Below are 21,985 nucleotides of genomic sequence, written 5' to 3' on the forward strand. Positions count from 1 at the left end.
TGTTTTCAAAGTGTTCCTTTAATTCTTTTGAGCAGTGTATTTAAGGTTAAAAGAGAAGACAGAGTTAGAAGCTTCTGATCTGTTATAAACTTTGGGGACATTTCACACTTAAAAAAATAAGTGACATTTTATTTCTGTAAAATATTTACACCATTTGAAAAAGAGACAGCAATGTCTTTGAATTTAATCTATGACAACTAGCAGGGTCTATGTATCTTTACCTAAAATGTTGAAATAGTCTTTTTGGCCTTATTTTAAACACTTACAAGGTACGTGACAACTCTTTCTCCAGTTTGTGTTTTCAGTGTTAGACCTCTAGAAAAACTCTCCCCCGTGAACAGTTTAATTCTTCTTGTTGGTGTTTGATGTTCAGTACACAGACTGTATATATGAAGACATGTCCTGTGGTCCATGTTTCAGTACCTGCTCACCGGTGATGACGGCGCGTCACGTGCTATTGTTTAGAGCAGGAAACTGTCGGTTACGTCTTGAGCGGCGCACAGCTGCTCCTGTCTGGGACACTTTCTCACCCACTGATGTGTGTTTGCCTTGACTGGGTCTAGTATGACTGTAGGAAGAGATGTTCCGCCTGTAGAAAAGGATTTCGAGTACCAATATGCGTAGAAGTGGAATAAACAAATCCGACACGCATCCAGCTGCTGCCGTTAGCTCGCTAGGCAGCTAGCTACCGTAACTCTCAGCCCGCAGGCACCGAGCTAACCGCGGCTAAGCCAGTGCAGTCTGGCTAGCTGCTGTTAACCTCCAGGACGTGGAAGACCTGTACCTAGTTACCTGTACTAGTTACTCATTTTTTGAGGGTACAAAATGGAGCTGTTTCAAGCCAAAGACGACTACATACTCCAGAGCGGGGACCGAGCTTTGTGGTGCAGCCGAAAGGACGGGACCATGACGGTCAGACCTGGTACGTACTGATGACAGCTTTCTCTGCTGCAGCCGGCCTTTTGCCTCCAACTAACATCGGTCATTTACCCATTGGTAAAATATAATACAAATTCTGTCTTTTCTTAGCCTGTTGTGAGTTGACAAATACTGATTTTAGAGATGGTTTTGTCCCTGTGCGTGTGAACACATTACAGCTCAGCGTAATCTCTCGCCCATAGCTGTCACTCGTTCATCTCTGACACCTCCATCTTTTAATTTGAATTACCTATCTCTGTTAAACAAGATTAACTGTGGAGTAAAGTAGAGATGGACATTTTTGGATATGTCATTCCTAAACCTTGAAATAATTGCCGTAGCTTTCATTCCGACAGTGCCAACACCCCAAACACACTCCAAACTTTACCTTGCTCCTAGTCTGACAGACTGAAGGGTGAATTTCACTTTCCAGTTCTTCTTAAGACGAAGCAAACATAATGTGTAAGATTGTAAAAATACCAAAATCTCATCTTTCATGAGGTGTGTTTGATTCATGACACTTTCACGGACATACACAGACTATATTTTAATCCCATTCTGCTGCAATATAATACGAAGACACAGTAGATGCAAGTTTAAACCAGTATATGATGTGTTACTGAAGTATGTGAAGCTCCTGGAATTACATCTTGGTCACGTTGCAGAAGTGCTGCTTTTGCTCAAAGCTATGACAAATAGTTGGTCATGCAGTCACATTAAATGAATACCCTGGGATGTGGGAATTATTTATTTCCAGTTACAATGAAAGAACCGCTGAACTGAAGGAAAAGTTTCATTAGAGTCTACAGAAGGCTGTGCATGTTAGACTGTGTCAGTTGAAGTTGTGTGGCTGTGCAGCCATCCTGAACAGGTTTTTAGTTCCACCACTGTTTCATTATTTAATTGGAAAAAGGGTTTCCACTCCTCACTGTGTTTCCACTTCACTCTCGAACACACGGAAGAATTTCCATGGTATTACACATTCTGAGTGAGGTTGAAGTGTACGTTATGTTTTCTTTTTTTTTGTTTCTGCGAGACCCTCCCTGTGGGGCCCTCATAGCCGGTTCCTCTGTACATGAAATTCTCTGGCTTGTGGAACAGGAAGAGTCATTGTCTGAGGCTGCTTACAGTTGGTGTTCTCCACCCTTAGCCACACCCTTCACATTTTTCCAATTTTCCCCACTATAATGTTTAATCCGTTACCAATGGCAATGAATTTCAGTTTTCCGGTGACTCACCAAGTTAGTGCATTGCCATAATTGACTTCAAACCTAGCCTGGTGTTTAAAAATGAAAAATAAATGCAGGCCATCTACTTTTTCTTAAGTTAAATTACACTTTCTTTCATGAATTCAAACTAGACTTAATTTCTCCTAAATTAAATAGAAGTGCTTTTCACATGACGGATGCACAACATTGACACAGATTGATCCGTCCATGTATGGATTGTGACTGCTTTTGCTGCAGCTGCAATTTCTAGTTCAAGGTTAACGTCACTGAGGCCTTAGAGTGTTTTACAGAGTATTAAAGAAACAAGTTTCTGCATGTAACAGGAAATCACCCAATCATGACTGTTTGAGGTATTTTCTATGAACTTGTAGGTTAAGTTGGTGTGACTGTTTGGCAGTTTCTGACAGAAAAAGTGCTCATGTTGAAGCCTTTCAGGAGACAATTTGGCATATCATACAGCTCTGTTCTGATGTTTCATCTCCATATTTTCATTTCAGCAACAGACCTGTTGTTAGCTTGGAACCCAGTGTGTTTGGGTTTGGTGGAAGGTGTCATTGGAAAGATACAGCTTCACACCGGTAAGTGGAGAACCTTCAAACAGTTCACCCTCAGATGGTTTGTTGTGGTTGTTTTTTTTGCTTTTGCACAAAGCAGACACATTTTTGCTAGTATTTTCTGCTACTGGACACTTGAATTACAAAATCATCCAGTGCTTAGTATATTTCTTATTCACACAGAAAGGTGTGAAAAAATGTGTAAATGTACTTTGAAATGAGTGTAGTTATGAAGGTGAGTGAGCTGATGGTGACGATTCAGTTGACAATAAGTCGGATTTTGTTGATGAAATGCCACTGTGGGCCTCAGGATACATCTGAGATTATATCCGTCATAAGAAAATCCATGTACAATTCTATTTTTCTAGTATGTGTGATAGATTAACGTAATATAAATGATTATTTGCCAGCTGTCTTGTACTGCCTGATTAAAAAAATCTGCAGTTAATGACTGCTTTGCAGCTGCTTCCTTCACACCTTTCAGAATGTGAGGAATTTTGCACCCATGATGCGACTCCCCCTTCTTCTTTCTCCTCTTGGCAGATCTTCCACTCGGCCTCATATTAATCCGCCAGAAAGCACTGGTGGGCCATTTACCCGGTGAGCACAAAGTCTACAAGATCACCAAGATAGCTGTCATTCCCTTGTCTGACGAAGAGCCTCAGGAGCTTGAGCTGGAGGTATGCATACTAATACTGTAAATGAGACATAAGAATTCAGTTTCTGTTTTGATTATTGCATTCAGTCCCTCTGACAGTCAATATAATAGTACTTGTGATAATCCTAATTTGGTATTTAATGTGCCCGAGAATACTCTGTATGAGTCAGTGTATGATTCATCTCTGAAGATGGCCTCACAGTGGTGGAAAATGAGTTGTAGATGTTTTCTTACGTTATTTAAAGGTCTGATTAAATTTTCACCCACACAATTAGAATGAAAATCACATGGACATAGAATCACTGCAGTAGGTAGCAAAGAAAGTTGAATATTGCTAAGATTTCAGTCTTTCAGGGGAGCTTCACGGATGGTGAGACAGAATATTTTCAAGTGAGTAATACCGGAGGAGGATGATCGTTAGTGGATAGGCTTTTAGGCTTTGTCCTGGTGTACATACTCCTCATACTGCAGAATGACTATTTGTCCCCGTTCGTGCCTAGAAATCCTGTAGATCAGTGTAGATGTTAGATTGTTACTTGCCTTCATTTAGGAAAATTAGAACTATGTAATGTATTTTAATGTCTTTTTTCTGTGGTTGTTTGTAGTTGGTATTAACAAAATTTTGTTTGGAGAAAGGTAGCTGATTCTCTTATACTGTCCACTTCAAATTGATTTTTTTTGCATTATAAATATCACTATCATGGTAAGATTTGTAAAGGTGCATACATTTGATAAAAGTTTTTCCTTTTCAGCTTTGCAAGAAGCATCATTTTGGAATCGACAAGCCAGAGAAACTGGCTCAGTCTCCAGATGAGTCAAAGTTCTTGATGAAAACTTTAAGTCAGATCAAATCTAATGTGGCTGTGCCCATCAAGAAAAAGGTATTGTTTTGTTATATACAGAAAAACATTGTGTTATCTTCAAACTGACACACTACTTTTCCATCTTTCATATTTCTTAAGGCTTTAGAGTTCTCCTAGGATTTTTCCTTCCTTGCTTTGTCAATTTACGGCTGTTTTCTACCCACCTGCCCAATCCAGTATTCCCCTGCCTTCCAGGTCAAAGAAAACAAAGAGAAGGAACGTCTGGAGAGGCGGCTGCTGGATGAGCTGTACAAGATATTCATGGACTCGGACTCCTTCTACTATAGCATGACTTATGACCTGACAAACAGTGTGCAGCGTCAAGGAGACTCTGATAAGTCTGGCTTACCCCTATGGAAACAGGTAAGGGGATGAATATTACTATGGAATGGGAGTTATTTTTCATTATATGTATACTGTATAAAGTCCTTATTTTGACTGATTGTGTTATTATTCTCTATGAAAGGTGGATGACCGTTTCTTCTGGAATAAACACATGATCCAGGATATTATTGACCTTCAGGTATTTTTGCCAGGCAGAAATAAATAGAAGTTCTGCTTATTGTTGTTTTTCAGTTTTTGAGTTAAATAAATAAACTCTGTTCCCAGGTTTGTTTTTTGAGAATAGTTGATGCAGTCTTTGTGTTTTTCTTACAAGTGTGAGCTCAAAAGGCCTAGTTGGCTATGCTGTGTAAATGTTCCAGTTGTGTGTGCTGATAATAACAAGGCTTTATCAGTGGAGTATGGAAATACTTACTGAAAGGAAAGGTTAACTTCACTGAGTTAAAGATTATCTTCTCTGGATACTTTGTAGATGCAAAGTCCTTTCTTACCAACCAGACAAACAGCACTTTAATCTTCTTTTTCTGCCGTTTTCATACCTTTTAAATGCTCCAGGTCCCAGAGGTTGACTTCTGGGTCATCCCAATCATCCAGGGCTTTGTTCAGGTGGAGGAGCTGGTAGTGAACTACAATGAGACATCTGATGAGGAGCGAAGCAGTCCTGAGACCCCACCAAAGGAGGTCACTTGTGTTGATGACATCCATCCTCGCTTCACTGTGGCCCTGATCTCCAGACGGAGCCGCCACCGTGCAGGTAAAGCTGCAAGTGACTACCAGGTTGCCCTGTTGGAATATGGGATTCAGACCAAATATATGGACTCTGTTGTCTAAGATGTTGAGTTGTTTCCCCAAATATCTTCACAAATAGTTAATATGGATCCCCACTCATGGTTTGGCGTGCATGTGAACCATGAATGAATTGCAAAGTTTAACCTTCATAGTACAAAATATAATTTTACTGCTGCTGTTACTTTTTTGAGGGCCTAGAAGTGCACTTGGAGAGCATAGTCTTCTGCCAAGCCAATATCCTATCTTGCATTTTTAAAGAAAATGATTCTGATCCCCAAACCTTGATGCAAAGTTGCAGGGTCAAGATACAAAGTAGTTGCGATCACCACAACAGTTGTCAGTGACCTTTTTTCCCGTTTTAAAAAATAATTTGATACATAACTCAAAAGCAGCAATATTATCCAAACTGTGAGTTTTGTGATCATTGACACCGCTTTAATTAATATATTTTCTTCAAGTGAAGCATGATCTGTGATATAAATAATCTGAATAGTGCTAATGCATTCTCCTTCCCCAAAGGGATGAGGTACAAACGCAGGGGTGTGGATACAGATGGCCATGTGGCTAACTATGTGGAGACAGAGCAGTTGATCCACGTGCACAGCCACACTCTATCCTTTGTGCAGACTCGTGGCTCTGTGCCTGTCTTCTGGAGCCAGGCAGGGTACCGTTATAATCCCCGGCCACGCTTAGAGAAAGGTCAGTAGAACTACATTATCTTTCACATGGACGTACAGACAGGGTTTCTCAAATTTCTGTAAGTGTAGATCCACTTATTTTTGTAGTTATACCTTTTAAATAGACATCTTCTTTGGATTTTATCCATTTGTCCATTGTGTTTGAGTCATGGCTACCATCATATTTACACAGAAAGCATAGTGTGAACAGCACATTTTTCAGAGTAGCGGCAGAGTGCGCCGTCTGTGTCTACACAAGGACGTTCAGACACTGTGTTGAGCACAGGTCGCCTTAATTTTGGCAGTGCTCCTAGCCTAAGGCACGATAACTATAGTTATGCAAGTAAAATGGAAAAAAATAGACTTGTAGCCTTAACAAATGCTTGTGGGTCGTGATTATGTGCATAACATGCAAGCTGTTAAGCTAGCACTGTAGACAGCTGTAACATAGACTAACCTAGAAGAACATTGCTCCAGAGGCCATGTATATGACAGACAACTAAAAAAATGTTGCTAAAATGTTTTCTGTGTAGACACTGTGTTACTTGTTAATAAAATATGGCTCTTTTGTCAGTGGTCCTTGCTCTATCAGTCCTTTTTCTGATTTTGAGAAAATATAGATTGTCTAGGCAGAATTATTTGAACTTTAATTGTTTCTTAGCCTCCAGCTTTGGACATAAAACTTCCACAAATGTAAAACCTCTTTTTAGATCTCTTAATGTTTTAAGCCAGAATAATTTTGTGTGAATGTTATTTGTACACATCTTTCTCGGATGTTTCAGGAGAAAAGGAGACTATGTCTTACTTTGCTGCTCACTTTGAAGAACAACTTAAACTCTACAAGAAGCAGGTAGGTTTGTTTTGCCACAGTGCATACTTAGGTATGTGCTTCAGTTATTTAGTGAGTGAATGCATGTATTAGTCTTGTGTTGGGATTGTTATTTTAAAAAGGTTGCCACTGTGGTTATTCTACCACCTGTAGCTGCATCTAGTTTGAGGGTTCTTCTGAGGTTCCGGTGTTTGACCTAAAAAAAATCTTCCTGTGGTAACAAAAAATTCCCCTGACAGCATCCTGATAAATACTGGTGACATTTCTTGTCAACTTGTAGTAGTTTTGTCAGAAGTGTGCTGAGATGGTGCTGATATGTAGCAGTCATGTCACAGAGGCTGATGAAAAGCTACTCTATTGGCCCTTTAAAGAGAATGAACTTAAACTTTGTCCATGTAATAATGTTCTAATTTAGTTAGTCCTCTTCTAGTAGATTAAATGACAGCAGTTTTTGATGTTCTCTCCAGATGATCATTAACTTGGTGGATCAAAGTGGGCGAGAAAAAATAATTGGGGACGCATATCTGAAGCAAGTCCTGCTTTACAACAACCCAAACCTCACATATATTTCGTTTGACTTCCACGAGCACTGGTAAGAGAGACACTTTCCTCAGCAATGTAACTTCTTCATGAATGCATTCGTAGCAGTCTATTTTATGCCACAATACGTTTACTTCCCTTTTATGCTTCTTATATCCTGTTTCTCAGCCGTGGTATGAAGTTTGAGAATGTGCAAATACTGACAGATGCGATTTCTGATATCATCACTGACATGAAGTGGGCCTGGTAAGTATCAAGTCAGTAGTTGGGGATTGCTTATAGAAATGCTAGTAACATGAACATGAGGATGTAATGGGGTTGATAAGAGAACAACAATGAAACCTAAAATGCATTCCTGATTATTATTGAGTTGAAAATCAATCTGATCTCCATAAATAAATCAAATTCTGAAATATCTTCATCTGTTAGGGTGGACCAAGCAGGAGTCATCTGTAAGCAGGAGGGAATCTTCAGAGTGAACTGTATGGACTGTCTCGATAGGACCAATGTGGTCCAAGCTGCTGTCGCTCGTGTGGTGATGGAGCAACAGGTGAGATTTTTCCTTTTGTGGATCCAGGCAAAGAAATTGGCATACGTTTTTCACATTTGTCTGCTATGCTTTTCAGGTTGTGTTTCCTACATGTATTGTACAGTGTTTTAGATGACTGATTTCTACAGCTAGCATGTCAAAGTCTTAACCAAAATTGAAGTGTGATTCACTGGATTCACTGTTCTCCCTGCAGCTGAAGAAACTGGGTGTGATGCCTCCAGAGCAGCCTCTGCCTCTCAAGTGCTACAGGATATATCAGGTCATGTGGGCCAACAATGGCGACACCATCAGCAGACAGTACGCAGGAACAGCAGCACTTAAGGTTAACACCATTGTCTTTAAACACACATTGACTAATAAATCAATGTTTGCTTGAACAAACACTATTTAGTGAATAGTGTAAGCTGATGGGACATGTGCTCTCTCCGACAAATTGACTTATATTTCAGAATGACAAATATCAGCGGAGCTTTTTGGAATTAAAGAAAAGCTAATAATTTATATTTCTCTGATAGTGTGAAAGGGGTTTATTTTGCTTCTGATTACTCTACAGAGAATTATCAATTGGCTATGTATCTTCCCTGTTTTACAGACCTTTCATTGCAAGTGTGCTCTCTTTGTTCAAATATCTAATCCATGGCCTTAGGCCTAATCCCAATGTCCCTCCTTGGCCCTACCCTTCCATTTTACTGGCTACTGCGTAGAATAGAGTGTCTCATTTCTTTTGGGGATGGAGGGGTAGTGGTCATCTTGCCCTTTAAACTAAACATGAGGGGCTATTTGGAGGGCTAGATGAGCACTACTAGTCCTTGATCTCCAAAAGAAACAGGACACCCAATCCTAAATGGAAACGAAGATAAAGGAAGTAAAGGACGAAGCCGTAGGGCCAAGGAGAGGGGGTTGTAGGGATTAGGCTTACAAGTTTTGGTTCAATCTCACCACTCTAATAGAGGTTTTTCCCAATTTTAACAGTGCTAAAAGAAAGTGAGTAATGGAGTTATTGCCTGGTGAACAGAAACACAGCTTCAAATGCATATGTAATAATGTTGCTCTGTAATTATGAATATGTAAATAAGTGATTATGTGCCAGCTAGTTTATTCAATACTTGTTTGCGTTGCCCCCAAAAGGCCAAAATATCTGTTAATAATGCAAGTTTGAAAATAGACTTAAATTTCAGAGGGGCTTATGTCAGGTAAAATAAAAAGTAGATTTAACACACACTTGGCATTCTGTTTTAGGGAGATTTTACCAGGACGGGGGAGAGGAAACTGGCTGGTGTGATGAAGGATGGTGTGAATTCAGCCAACCGCTACTATCTGAACCGTTTTAGGGATGCTTATAGACAAGCAGTCATTGGTATGAAAAACGTATTACAGCTATATATGTGTATCTGTGCTGTATCTCTGCCCATGTTGTCAATAAACCTGTCTGACACTTCTCTGTCTCTCCCTGCAGATCTAATGATGGGCCTGCCAGTGACGGAGGACCTTTACTCTATCTTCAGTAAGGAGAAGGAGCATGAAGAAAAAGAGAAGGAGAGCCAAAGAGGAGCTCAGGAGCAGGTCAGCCTCCTGTTGCAGACCTACATGCAGCTGTTGTTGCCAGATGATGAAAAGTTTCACGGAGGTTGGGCGCTCATCAATTGTGACATGAGGTCAGTGGCCAGCTGTTGTGTCTAAATGTTGATACTTAATAACCTAAAATAATCAAGGATATAGAAGAAGAGCAAATGTGGTGCTATTTAGACAACATATTTCAGTGCAGTTTTTATGATATTATCTTATTTCCCAACAGCCTTATTGATGCAACCAACAAAGATGTGGATGTGCTGCTGCTGCTATCTGAAAAAGCCTATTACATTGCTTAGTAAGTCTGACATTAAATATAGAATCTTTAGAATTAGTTTTTATGGTTTCGCTTACTTTTGCATTTACCTCCATGTAGCTATGATGAAGAGGCCGATAAAGTCAACCAATACCAACGTCTCAACTTAGAGGGTTTGGAAAAGATTGAAATCGGTAAGAAGTTACACTCAAAGGAGAAGTGAGGGTTCTTGTAGACTCACTGAGTCACAACACTTCCCAAAAGTGTGCTTAACAGTTTGTCAGTAACCTTTTAGTAAGATTTTCACTGATTATGATTCATGCAAGGAAAGCAAATTGCTCAAAACGGATGTTATACGTTGCATTTTCTTTTACAGGTCCTGAGCCTACTCTGTTTGGGAAGCCAAAGTTCTGCTGTATGCGTTTGCACTACAGGAATGAAGAGACAAGTGGATACTTTCACACACTGAGAGCAGCAACACGAAATCCCGAGGATGATGGAAAAGGTATGGTGTAATTTTTTTATTTCTTTAAACAGCAAGAAAAGGAAATACTTGAATGGTAGACACTGCAGATACCATTTGACTTACATTGTGACATATTTCAGATACATTACAGTGCATAGCTGAAATGCTCCGCATAACTAAACAGGCCACAGGGCTGGATCTACTTGTGGTTGAAAAGAAACTGGAGAGGTGAGTACTTATTTGTACTTGTAAAGATAATTAGCATTCATCTCTGTCTCTCTCTGACATGATTTATTTGTGATAGAGATAAACATTTTCAGCCATCGCAGTACAGTATTAATCTTTAACCAGTGACAGGTTGTGGCTCATGTAAGTTTGTATCTGTGTTCCAGGCGGCAGAGTAAACCTCATGAGGATATAATGGGGATCCAGAACAAACCAGCCGACCAAGCTCAGGGGAGCTCTGGCTTGGCACAGGGCAAAAGTTTCCTCCTCAACAAATTCTCGTCTCTCAATCAGAAAGTGAAGCAGACCAAGACAAACGTAAACATTGGCACCTTCAAGCCCCTCGGGAAGCTTGGCAACTTCTCTAAGCCTGATGTAAAAGTCAATTTCCTAAAGCCAACTATGCATGTCAACCTGTGGAAGTCGGACAGCAGCTTGGAGACATCAGACAACAACCCTGGTACAGGAGCCCTAAAAGACATTGGTGACGAGCACTATGACATGTCGTCTGACTCAGACTCCTATAATTCTGACCCTGAGCATCCGTGCTCTGGCTCTTTAGAAAATGTGGACTATGTTCTGCCCAGTTGCGGCATTGTAGCATCAAACCCACGACTGGGTAGTCGCTCCCAGTCCATCGGTAGCGTGGAGTTAAACATCCCCTCTGTTATCCGGGTCACTGGTTGTGATGGAAAGCAAGACACCTCCTCTCAAGTCAGTGATGACAAGTCCCCCGGAGCCGCCTCAGTGGCTGAAGAAGCCATTCTCATTGACTTTGGTACTCCCATTGATGCCTACTGCCACCAGTTTGTCCAGGATGCACAGACCAAACCTGTTGAGGTGTTTGGAGAGCAGCCACCACCTACTGTACCTCCACTTAACCCTGTAGTGCCTGTGCAGAATAAGACCCCAGCAGTATCAGACACGCAGCCAAGCTCAGAGCCGCAGAATCAGCAGGAAGAGCCCCAGCTCCCCAGGCCATCCCAGCTAGACGTCCAATCCTCTACCTCCAGTTCCAACCTCCTCACCGTCCAAAAGCCGAGCTCTGCAGCCTCAGGAGGCTCTCAAAGGAGTCTGGGTTCACAGATGGAGGGCAGCCTCGGGCCTTCTCCTGCTGATAGCAATGGCAGCCGAGTGGTGTCCCCCTTTGCCAAGATCAAGAGTTCCATGGTCCAGGTGGCCAGCCTCACCCAGGCGGGACTCACCCAGGGGATTAACTTTGCTGTTGCAAAGGTACAGAAGAGCCCCGAGCCAGACGCTATCAATGAGGCCCAAGAGAGTGAGCTGAAGGCAATGTTTACACAGTGCCAGACCAGGATCATTCAGATCTAGTGCTTTCCTTGTAGCAGGATTTTGTAGTCGTACATCATGTAAAAACTTCCTGTATGGTAGCAGTAGCAAAAGCTTGCACATAGCGTCACGACTCGGCCAAGAAATGTGCTCTTAAATTAAAAACTTGCCCACGTGAAATAATGACTCTTGTACAGAATTGACAAATGCATCCCCAAGCCCAACAGGACAGTGACCATGTTTACGTGCACATGATTATGGATTCCCTTACTCCTAAGAGCACTCATGTGAGACATGTAACCTTGCACACTGATTAATATTATCTGTTGTCCTCCCTTTTATGAATTAATAATCAGTTGTCCCTCCCTAACATTACAATAATTTAAATACAATGACATTTCTACAATAGATGTCTCAAAGTAGCAGTACCTCGCCTGAGTATAAAAATGTCATATTTAGGGTTTCAATAATAATTCCCAGATGTGGAAATTTGTATTGAAATTAGTGTATGTTCCATGCAAAGCCTAAATCACTCCAGAAGTACTTGAACTGTTGAAGTATAGGTTCTATAGGTACAGTTTTCTTACTATGATGTGCTTAAGAGACAAATAACTAAAAATTGAGAAGATATTTGGGTTTTTAAGATGTTTTAAACTCGTACTACCAGAGTGGTACACAGACTATTTTTGTGTATGTAAGCAAGTCACCGTCCTTATGCTGAAGTTATTTAATTACCCACAATGCTTGCATGTGAGGTTAATGGTAACTACTAATTTTGACAAGGCAGGTAAGCATTGGCTGCATGTTGAAAGACCAACTCCAACTTTATCATGTACTGTATGTCATCCTGTATGTGCAGGTCACTTATTGGCGTTTGTGATATAGAACTTGTAATAACCTTCAATTTGTAACAGTTGTAAAAACCAACCAAATATCTTTTGTGGTTCCCAAAAGACAACTCTGTGTTGAATATTACCCTTTGTATAGCTGTCAGAAACTAGCCAGACAACATGCTGTATGTAGGTATCCTATGTAATATCAATGTTGTCAAGTGTAACTTAGAAGACATACTGTTATAGAAATAATAACTACACAAGACCTTGTAAGAGTATCCTGGTTGTCGATATGTACAGTGAGTACTATTTATCTGTCCCTGATTAGAGCTTTCCCTTAAACTTTTTGTATCGATGGTAGGCTTAATTTGTTTAAAGAGGCAGGAGCATTATATTTTGAACAGAACGCCCAGTGCTGTCGTTGCTACCCATGAATAACCAGAAACCCACTGGTTGGAGTTGTTTTTGATAGAGATATGTATTGAGATAACTATTCTGCTAATGGTTGTACTAATTGACTATATGAGGGTTTGTTTGAATTGAATCCTCAGACAGCGTTGTACATTGACACTGCATGTTTGACAAAGACAGGAGAGGAGCATATAGTAGGTATATATGCAATTGCACCCACCCAATTATTAGAAATACTGACGCTTTATGCACTCCCCAAACTGAAAGCATATTTGCCTTAACAAGGAATTGAAGTGGGATTATGTATATCAGGTATTTATGGCAAAATCTACCTTTTTAAGTCCATTCTTTACATGTTACATTTGGTGTACTGTATAAAAGATCATGTTCAGGGTTACTGCACGTCATCAGGCTTTATCTTGGGATATTTCATCTGGATACTGACACATACATTCTCCATGGAAATGAGCAGGTTTTAGAGATATAAATGGTGTGCTGGTTATGTATGTACTGTACAGTATGTGTAAGTTTGTTAGAGCATCCCTGCCACTGCTAGTATTTAGGAGTGCTTGCCGTAGAGTCCAAAGTATATTTATATGCTATGAAGCTGTAAACATTGTTATATTGTACATTTTATTCGTTAACCTCAAGAAGTGAGGTTTTTCCTCAGTCACCCGTTAAACTTTACAGTTGTCATTCACAGAAAGTCTCCCACAAGAGTTTGTCATACATCCCAGAGGATATTATAATGAACCATGGCAACCTTATCCTACTGTGTATATTGTTGTTTATGATAGCTAATAATCTGGTTTTCACTGAGCTGAAATATCTCAAGATAAAGGTTCACGTTTTTCATATTTTGTGTTATTTTCGCCTGTTTTCTGCATTCAGCATTTTATCTCGCTGTAATTGTGTTAAATCAGACTGGCTGCTTTGTGGGTGCTGCTGATAGTGTGTGGTGCTGCCAAAGCTTTAGGGTGATAGCTGCAATGGAAAGTTTTAACGCAGAGGGTAAAAGGTTTTGTTTTTTTGTTTAAACTTCTTCAGAATTGCAAAACACTGGAGCAGTTCTCAAGCAAAGCAGAAATTTATTCTGCACTAAAGTAGCTGTATTAAGCTAAAAGGAACAGTAATCCTCAACATTCCTGATAGAGACCACAGTGCTAGAGTGCTGGTGTCTGCTTTTCAAATGCACAAGCTGACAGTTATATTTGATCCTGTATTTACTGGGTGAGACGTGTCTTTCCTTAAGTTTTCACACCAAGTGCGTTTGCAGTCACCTCTTCATTTGTTGTCTATGGTCATCCTTGACTCCCATTACGACCCCAGATCATGACAAATTATCTTGTGACTAGAGATCTTCAAGCATTTGATTTGCACTGTTTTAAGCACATTTTCTAGAATTAGCATCATTTCATCTGAATGTCTGTGGTCCTATCTTTCCTCTTTACCAACTGTTTGTTATTGTTTTCCACAGTGTACTGAGATTGTATTGTATATTAAAGTATCCTATTTATTCTTATCTTCTTGGGGTGTGCTACTGGATAACAAAGTGCGCTGTACAGCTTTTATCTAGGAGGATATTCATTTGGAATAAAAAGTATGAGTGTTGCATAAGGTTTGTCAGAATCATCGACAGAAGGTTACCATGCCAGCATGTTCAAACAGTTTGCTTTTTAAATATGCTGGCAACTTGCAAAGTGTATGAATTCAAGAAAAGCACCATGAGAAATAATGCTCCTGACCCTGCCCTTTATTTACATATTTTTCAAGTTTAAAAAAAAAAAAAAAAAAAAAAAAGACTTTTTTGTAAACAGAAGTTTTGGTCTGCAGAAAAACTTGTAAACTGCTGCCATGAATCCCACAGCAGGTTCAAGATAAAATCAAAGCAAGGATAAACTGAGGTGTTACTGAACATACAACATAAACCCATTAGCCAATTAACACCATTAGTGCTTTAAGTGAAAACATACCTAATTCTTATATGCAAATCAGTACAGTAAAAAAAAGTTGACCACATGAAAAACATCTTTATTACAAACTTTTTAGGTATCAAAAGAAAAAACAAAAGCAGTCTCATTTGCCTCTGATCATGGCTCGTTGCCATTGACACACTTGTGTTGCTCCATCCGACTCCTCCGCAGCATCTCGATGTGTTTGGCTCTCAGCCAGCTGTCTCTGGACAGAGAGGTCTGTCCCAGGCTCAGAGACAGCAACCTGCAGGCACAGACACAGTCAGCCACAACCACTCACGCATATCTCAGCTGGAATGAGCTCTCTTGGCTGAGGTACGCAGCAAGTCAAAATGAAAAATTATTTTAATTTTAGCTCCTCTGACCCATGAAGTTAGAGTCACCCTGCTTATGTCAAGCATGACATTTTCAGTGTTGATTACAATGACTCATTGTTGTTTTACACTTTGCCTTTTAAAAGAAGCTTCATGGGCAGTCGATATTCTCAATAAAAGAAAAGGAAATAAAAGCTAAGTAAAGGTGATTACAGACGTGGATCAAAGCCCACCTCGCCACAACCAGCATCCTGTGGAGGTCCTCGGCAGATATGCTCTGGGGGTCATCCTTCCTCATATCTACAAAGTCATCTTCAACTGACTGAGGACATGAGAAAAAGGACAAGCAGTTAAAGTCCATTCTAATGCATACTAATGAACAGACACAGTACTGCTGCATACACAAAAGGTACAACTGACCAGCAGTAGTTTAAACATTCATTTATATGCAACTCAATTTAAACTGAAGATGAGAGCATGTCGCACCTTTGTCACTTCATCTGAGATGCTGTAGTCCAGCAGCCGAGCCATGCTCAGGTAGATTCTGAACTTGTTCAGCTGTGATGAGGCCTGCGGATGCATGTGGATGCTGCTGAGAGACTCCTCCAAATGGGATGGAGCAACCTGAGGCTGTAGGTGTATCTGACAGTCAGACTGTGGAGACAAAGAGGAAGAGGAATATTACACTGTGCCACCAGGGAACTCTGTTCAAAGAAAATCATGTCTATTAACAAGTGTTGCTATGCAAAATTACACCCTGCCTGCTGTGTGCACACCTAGTTTGGCATATGCTCAAAACTTCATAGCATGCCAGACAGGAGCAAAGCCTTAGCAAGCTGACCGTGAAGTAGCCGATCAGGTTGATCCAGCTGCTCATAAGCCAACTGCAGTTCACTGCAAACACAGACATGTACCTCTGACTTCTAATCAACTGTCAGAGTTGTTTACTGCCCTTCACTGCAGGACTAATAGATGGCCGAGGCTCACGCCTCTCCCAGGATTGTTCCTGTGGCACACAGCTGCCACCATGGCAACCCATCAGAGCAACACACAGGAATAGCACACAGCACATTCCTCGGGCTGTTCGCAGCAGAGCGAGACCCGGGTTAAAGCCGCCGGCTGAAGGGCTTGCTGTGGCTGACCAATGGCTGAAGAGATGACAGTGTGACGCTGGCTGGAAACAACCTCCGGCGTCTGACACAGCTCTGTCTCATGAGAGACTGGAGGAAACCTAACCCCTCCCTGGCCATGCTGGGGAGAGTGGAGTCGGGGGTTGCTGGGAAGGATCAGTGAAGGGTGGGGGTGAGTTTTCACTCTGTGGTTGCACGCCTTATCCCTCTTTGTCCTCACCGGCAGCAGAGAGCGGCCCTCTGACGCGATGAGCACGTTAATATTGCAGGGGAATTCCATCTGATGGTAGTTAAAGTCATAATCAACCTTCTGCCATGAGATCAGGTTCCCCAGCGCTGTGACGTTACGCACACCTACGACAAAAAACACAAACAGAGAGAAAGATCCTGCCTAGTTAGTGCCAACAGTGTCAGGGAAGGTATTGCAGTTTATTTTCTCAGTGTCGTCCCCTTGTGGGTTCTAGTAGCCTCACCAGTTGTGTCCAGCTGTCCTTGCTCTAACTGGGTTTCATCCAGGAAGAGGGAAGTGTTTCTGGCCAACTGCAGGGCGCCACTGACTAGTCTATTGGCCACATAATCCTTCTTAGGCACTAACCGCATCTGGTTCATGTTCTGGAGGCTCATGGCCAAGTAGTGCGACTGCAAAGGAGAAAAATTTTCAGTGTTTGATCTCAATAATGAAATAATCAAAAATAAACCTGACAATATTGGCAATTGCTTTGATTTACAACTCACAGAAGGCACAAGCTGCTGGATGATCTGGTAGAAACGCTCAGTGTACGAGGCCACAGTAGGACAGCCACTTAGGTTCAGTGTAAACTTTCCCAGTGGGAGAACATCCCGTCTAGAGTAACTGCAAAAAATAAATAAATCAACCACACTGTAAAATCAAATTGGTTCTTTGGCTTTAGCGTGAAGCCACAAAACAAAAACAGGACATTTTCTTGGTTAAACATCAAACAGTGAATATCACATACACATTAGAGATGAGATGCAGAATGAGGTACTCAGCAGCCAGAGCATCTCCCAGGAGGACATGAGTGAAGTATGAGAGGATCTCTTCCCTGACAGAGGCCATCTCACTCAGGGTCGAGGATAAAACTGAGGGCAGAGGACAGTGTGTTAAAACAGGTCCTATGGCAACTACAGGCATGTGGGCTTTATGAGCTGTACATGAGGTGCATAATTTCTCCTGTTGGAAAGCTTCACATGACCAATTAACTTGAATATAATAGGCCCTTTTCTCTGCTTCTGCACACAGCCGGAGGGCGACTAGATAATGTGACTAACTACAGTTAATGTTGACTCTTTGTCTAAAACAGGGATCTCAAAATAGCTTGAATCCCAGTGGCACACAGACAGAGGCGAGGAAAAAACGAAGAATCTGATTAGGGCTGCAGCTAATGATTATATCTTTATTCACTGATTTTTGTTTGATTAGCAACCAACAGTGCAACAATACCCAAAAGCATCACACGGATATACAGTTAGGACAGCTAGACAGTATTTAAGAAGCTGAAACCAACTAATGCTTTACATTTTTGTCTGAATAATGGTCTAAATGAAAAGGCTTTATGTGTCACCAGAGTTCTGCAGAGGCACCACTGATAATATTTATCAAGTCAGAGGGTCAATGTTGTATTTTAAATCGCCCACATTGATTCATCATCAAACATTTAATGTGTTTACTGAACAGACAGCGTAAGGCTAGTTAATATTTACTCATACAGTGTTTGTCTTGTGGGAAGAATACAAGCTCGTACAGCCAAAAGCGTCTCTTCTCCAACCAGCTTTCCAACCAGAGAACCTGCTGCTGGCTCATTCACATCTGTGTGTAAAATGGTCTTTTCCCCCACGCACAGTGGGGGAAAAGAGCAACCCGGATCATTCCTCATCTACTATTTGTCCTTACAGGCACTGTTGTCCTCCAAGGCGGCGGAGGGCAGCAGGGGGTTGTTGTGTGGCAGCGGCTTGGCGTGGAGCATGTGGAGGCGGGGAACGAGGGAGGCTGGGGGGCTGTGCACCCTCTGCTCCTCTGCTGTCTCCATGCTCTCTGCAGGGTCCAGGAGGGATGAGGAGGCGTCTCTGTACACACATGCCAAGAGTGAGTAACAAGCCGGCAGCTCACTGCCACAGGAAAACGAGGATGAATTGTAAGTCTTACTTCTCGTCGGCCAGAGCGCTGAGAGCGGGGCTGACGGAGAGAATCCCATAGACCTCCAGCGTGTCGTTCAGTTTGAAGCGGTCCCAGTCCTCGTACACCTGCAAATCACACACACACACCTTATAGCATCCATTCTGCACTGGATGTCTGAGAGTGTATTGCTCAGCACTGAACATGAACGATAAGAGTCACACCTTAACTAGGCAGGAGGGGCCTTTCTCTCCAGGCAGGGGGAAGTTGAGGTCGAGATGGGAGGCCGATGCCGTCTGGCTGGAAGGAGCTTCTGTCTCCTGCCGCTTACAGTCGCCATTGCCGTGGTGTTCAGATGGACTGTGAGGACCTGGAGTGACGTATGGATAACACTGTGCTAAAAAGGTTCACTCAACCATGGAAACAGCTGTCCATTCAGCATGTGTTTTTATCTGATGGAGATCGTGCCATATGATGAAAAGCCCAGAGCAGCTACTAAATGTAGTGGACTGCTCTTACTCAAACTACCAGTAAATTTGGCTTGATCTTCATAGGAAGATAAAATATGATACATTTCAATTAAAACATTAGTAAAATAGAAAAACACTCAGAGAGTGCAGTACTCCGCCAATGCTGCTCAGCTGTTGTATGATTTCCGACGGATGAAATCTTTACACAATTTGTGGTCCGCAGCGGTCGATTTGTAGTAGGATCGCAATCATGTGATCGTCAGCAGGCAGCTGACGTAGCGTTCACTTGTTGGTGTTACAGTGACGCCGTGCTGCTGTCTCGCAATGATACAGAAATCTTTAACAAATCCGTGGATCCAGACTATAAGCCGCATCACTGCCAAAATCTAATCAGTTGGTTCTTGGGTCATTTCTGACCTTCCCTGAAAATGTCATCCAAATCTGTTACTCCGTTTTTGACTATGTGCATCTCAATGTAATGCTCTTAATGTTTAATGTAAAGCACTTTGAATTGTCTTGGACATGAAGGGTGCTATACATATAAACTTGCCTTGCTTTACCTAATGTTGTGAAGAGAAGGACAGACAAACAGACAAACCAACGCCGATGGTCTCATAACTCCACTGAGTAATAAACAATGATTCTGTTTTGTACTCAGCTGCACATCTTCATACCAGCATGTGGTTCTCTCTGCTTTTGCGGCTGTGTATCCATGTCGTCATCCTCCTCGTAGCTTCGTTTCTGTCTGCTCGGTGCATACGAGGTGGAGGGAACCACTCTTGCCTGACTGGAGCCGGCATATCTGTGCAACGGAATTAAGGAAATCTACAGAGCTTCATACATGAACACTTCCAGGCAGGTTCAACGAATTAAAGGTCCCATGATAAATTCACTGTCTCCTGTTCAAGGAGTGCCTCAGTCAGGCAGGATGAGGATATCTCTTTCACCCAGGGGTTTTCTCCAGGGATTGGCACACAGTAAAAGGTCTGCCTCTCTGCAGTCACAGTGTTTCTGGAGTTAAAATCCACCTGGAGATACAACATGCAAAGCAGTGTTTGTTAATGACTGAGCTGAAGTTGAATTGAGGCATTTCTAGACCAAACAGAGGTGGACTTACCCCACATTCTGTCACATCTTTGTACTTCCCGCATCGCAACATCTGGGGAACAGTCAAATAAAATGAGGACATCTACTACAGTATCAAATAACAAGCACTAGACATGTGACGGGGCTGTACTAATGCAAATAGCTGCACAGTGGAGGACTAAGATGCACGTACTTTAGTCTTTGTGGATGGATCTACAGTCTCATACACTCCCATGTAGAACTCCGGATCAAACATGTCTTGGATTAAACAGCGAAACTTCACCAGGCTGTTGGGCTTCAGATAGTGCAGAGGGACGTCGTTCAGAGATGGGACCTACATCAAAGTGAAGGTGGGTGTCATTTCCAAGCAGAGGTGCTGAAGCTGACATTTAAAGGCATCTTTTGTTTCTCTGTGTGATCTACATGCCGAGAGCAGCGGCCTTACCAGAGTATGAGTGTCCCTCTCTTTTAGCTGATCTTGGAAAAATTCAACTGCTTTCGTCTCCCATCCAGAGTTTGAGTTGTTCTGGGACGCAGCTAAAACATCAAGAAGACAAAGCTGTATTTAAATAAACAGCAACATGAGCTCATCCCTGTGGATTCATTTAGCTCAGCTGCATGCAGGAGAATTCTTATGTGACAGCCCTAATTTGTAGCTGTAATATTTTGTTTTTGCTAGAGATGCTTTCAAAATACTACACAGCACTTTCGAGTAATTACACAGAATTAAACTATACCAACATGATAACAATATTACTGTAGGATATGCTCATTTGAAGACTTTAATGAACATCTTTTAAGTATACAACAGCATTGTCCAAATTGCCCAATTACTGTCAAATAAACTTATTTAAATTTAAAAATGCGTATTAATAACATGTAAGATGAATCTGGTAGCTAAAATGACAACTCTGGTGTAGCTCAGTGGCAAAATACATTATTTAGAAACGATTATTGCTGGAATATATTAATATAGGTACATAGTTAGATAACCACAGGTCTGTGATATTAATGTGGATCATAGGTTCAGCATACTTTACCTAAAACACCGTGGCTCACACTTTAGATTCAGTTTCCTTTAAATAACTTAAAAACGGCGAGATTATCAGGTTAAAATGTAAAGATTTCCGGGCTGGACTAAATCCTCAAAGTTTCAACATCCTGACAACACTTCTGATTTCGAAAATACTCTAAGTTTTACTCAAACGTTTACTCAAAAATATTTCAAAAAAAATTACTAGACAGGTTCCTGCTTTTGAGCTTAATTTTGAAACACCTTGACAAAAAATAAAATAAAAAAACACCCAGTGCATTTGTAATTCATTTGTAAGCGACTCAGAGCCACTTCAGTGAACGTCTCACTGTGTGGATTATCAGTGTGGATGTGGGTACAGAGGTCTTCAGATCAAACTTCACAGCTGCTTTCAAACATGAAGCTGGTGTGTTTACTGACTGTAGTTAAAACAGACAACCGGAAGTTACCACTCGAACAAAACTTTAAAAAGTCATTAGCGTTTCCGGACAGTATTAGAAAGGCGCCGCTACATGTGATGAGCATAGTTGGCATGGTAGGTAGCCATAAAGCTAACTAGCTCCGTTAGCTGTCAGAGAGTGCGGCTCCGGTGTCTTACCGAACATCTCTTCAACGACAGCCAGGGGGTCGTTAATCCAGTCCTGTGTGGAAGGCATCGTTAGCCGCTGACAGCCGTCTGGAAAGTAGAAAATATACTCTAATAAAATCGCTGTGAAAACACTACTTTGTTGACTTTCCTCTCACACACGGGAGTGCAGAAGTGAGGGCGGGAAATTTGCGTCACCAGCCGAAGAACGGAGTTGGTTTGTTTTAGGTACGGGGACCAACCGGAGCACGGAGTTATTG

General features: G+C 41.6%; 2 protein-coding genes across 3 annotated transcripts; one reads left to right on the plus strand and one right to left on the minus strand.

Annotated features, from left to right (window-relative positions):
• The first annotated feature begins 461 nt into the window (after window positions 1-461).
• Window positions 462-14,521, plus strand: inpp5f (inositol polyphosphate-5-phosphatase F). Of its 2 annotated transcripts, none has more exons than XM_023277130.3 (20): window positions 462-922; window positions 2,645-2,725; window positions 3,245-3,381; window positions 4,112-4,240; window positions 4,400-4,585; window positions 4,689-4,745; window positions 5,120-5,318; window positions 5,873-6,052; window positions 6,813-6,880; window positions 7,327-7,451; window positions 7,568-7,645; window positions 7,829-7,949; window positions 8,143-8,271; window positions 9,189-9,306; window positions 9,406-9,604; window positions 9,745-9,816; window positions 9,895-9,968; window positions 10,151-10,279; window positions 10,381-10,468; window positions 10,633-14,521. In XM_023277130.3, exons 1-20 carry the CDS (start codon window positions 826-828, stop codon window positions 11,795-11,797), a joined length of 3,432 nt encoding a protein of 1,143 aa, XP_023132898.1. In that variant the 5' UTR covers window positions 462-825; the 3' UTR covers window positions 11,798-14,521. The 2 variants fall into 2 exon arrangements, with proteins under 2 accessions (XP_023132898.1, XP_023132899.1); XM_023277131.3 differs by having other exon boundaries at window positions 4,418-4,585.
• Window positions 14,522-15,009: 488 nt separating this feature from the next.
• On the minus strand, window positions 15,010-21,923 carry mcmbp (minichromosome maintenance complex binding protein). Its single transcript, XM_055018535.1, has 16 exons — window positions 21,738-21,923; window positions 20,552-20,643; window positions 20,300-20,440; window positions 20,138-20,179; window positions 19,958-20,048; window positions 19,695-19,823; window positions 18,775-18,920; window positions 18,581-18,678; window positions 18,329-18,501; window positions 17,394-17,517; window positions 17,152-17,269; window positions 16,890-17,055; window positions 16,637-16,770; window positions 15,773-15,940; window positions 15,520-15,608; window positions 15,010-15,216 (listed from the first exon to the last, which is right to left on the minus strand). The coding sequence occupies exons 1-16, from the start codon at window positions 21,793-21,795 to the stop codon at window positions 15,090-15,092; spliced, it is 1,896 nt and encodes a 631-aa protein (XP_054874510.1). The 5' UTR covers window positions 21,796-21,923; the 3' UTR covers window positions 15,010-15,089.
• Between the last annotated feature and the right edge of the window lie 62 nt (window positions 21,924-21,985).

This window comes from Amphiprion ocellaris, chromosome 16 (assembly GCF_022539595.1).
Source record: "Amphiprion ocellaris isolate individual 3 ecotype Okinawa chromosome 16, ASM2253959v1, whole genome shotgun sequence".
Classification (NCBI taxonomy): domain Eukaryota; kingdom Metazoa; phylum Chordata; class Actinopteri; family Pomacentridae; genus Amphiprion; species Amphiprion ocellaris.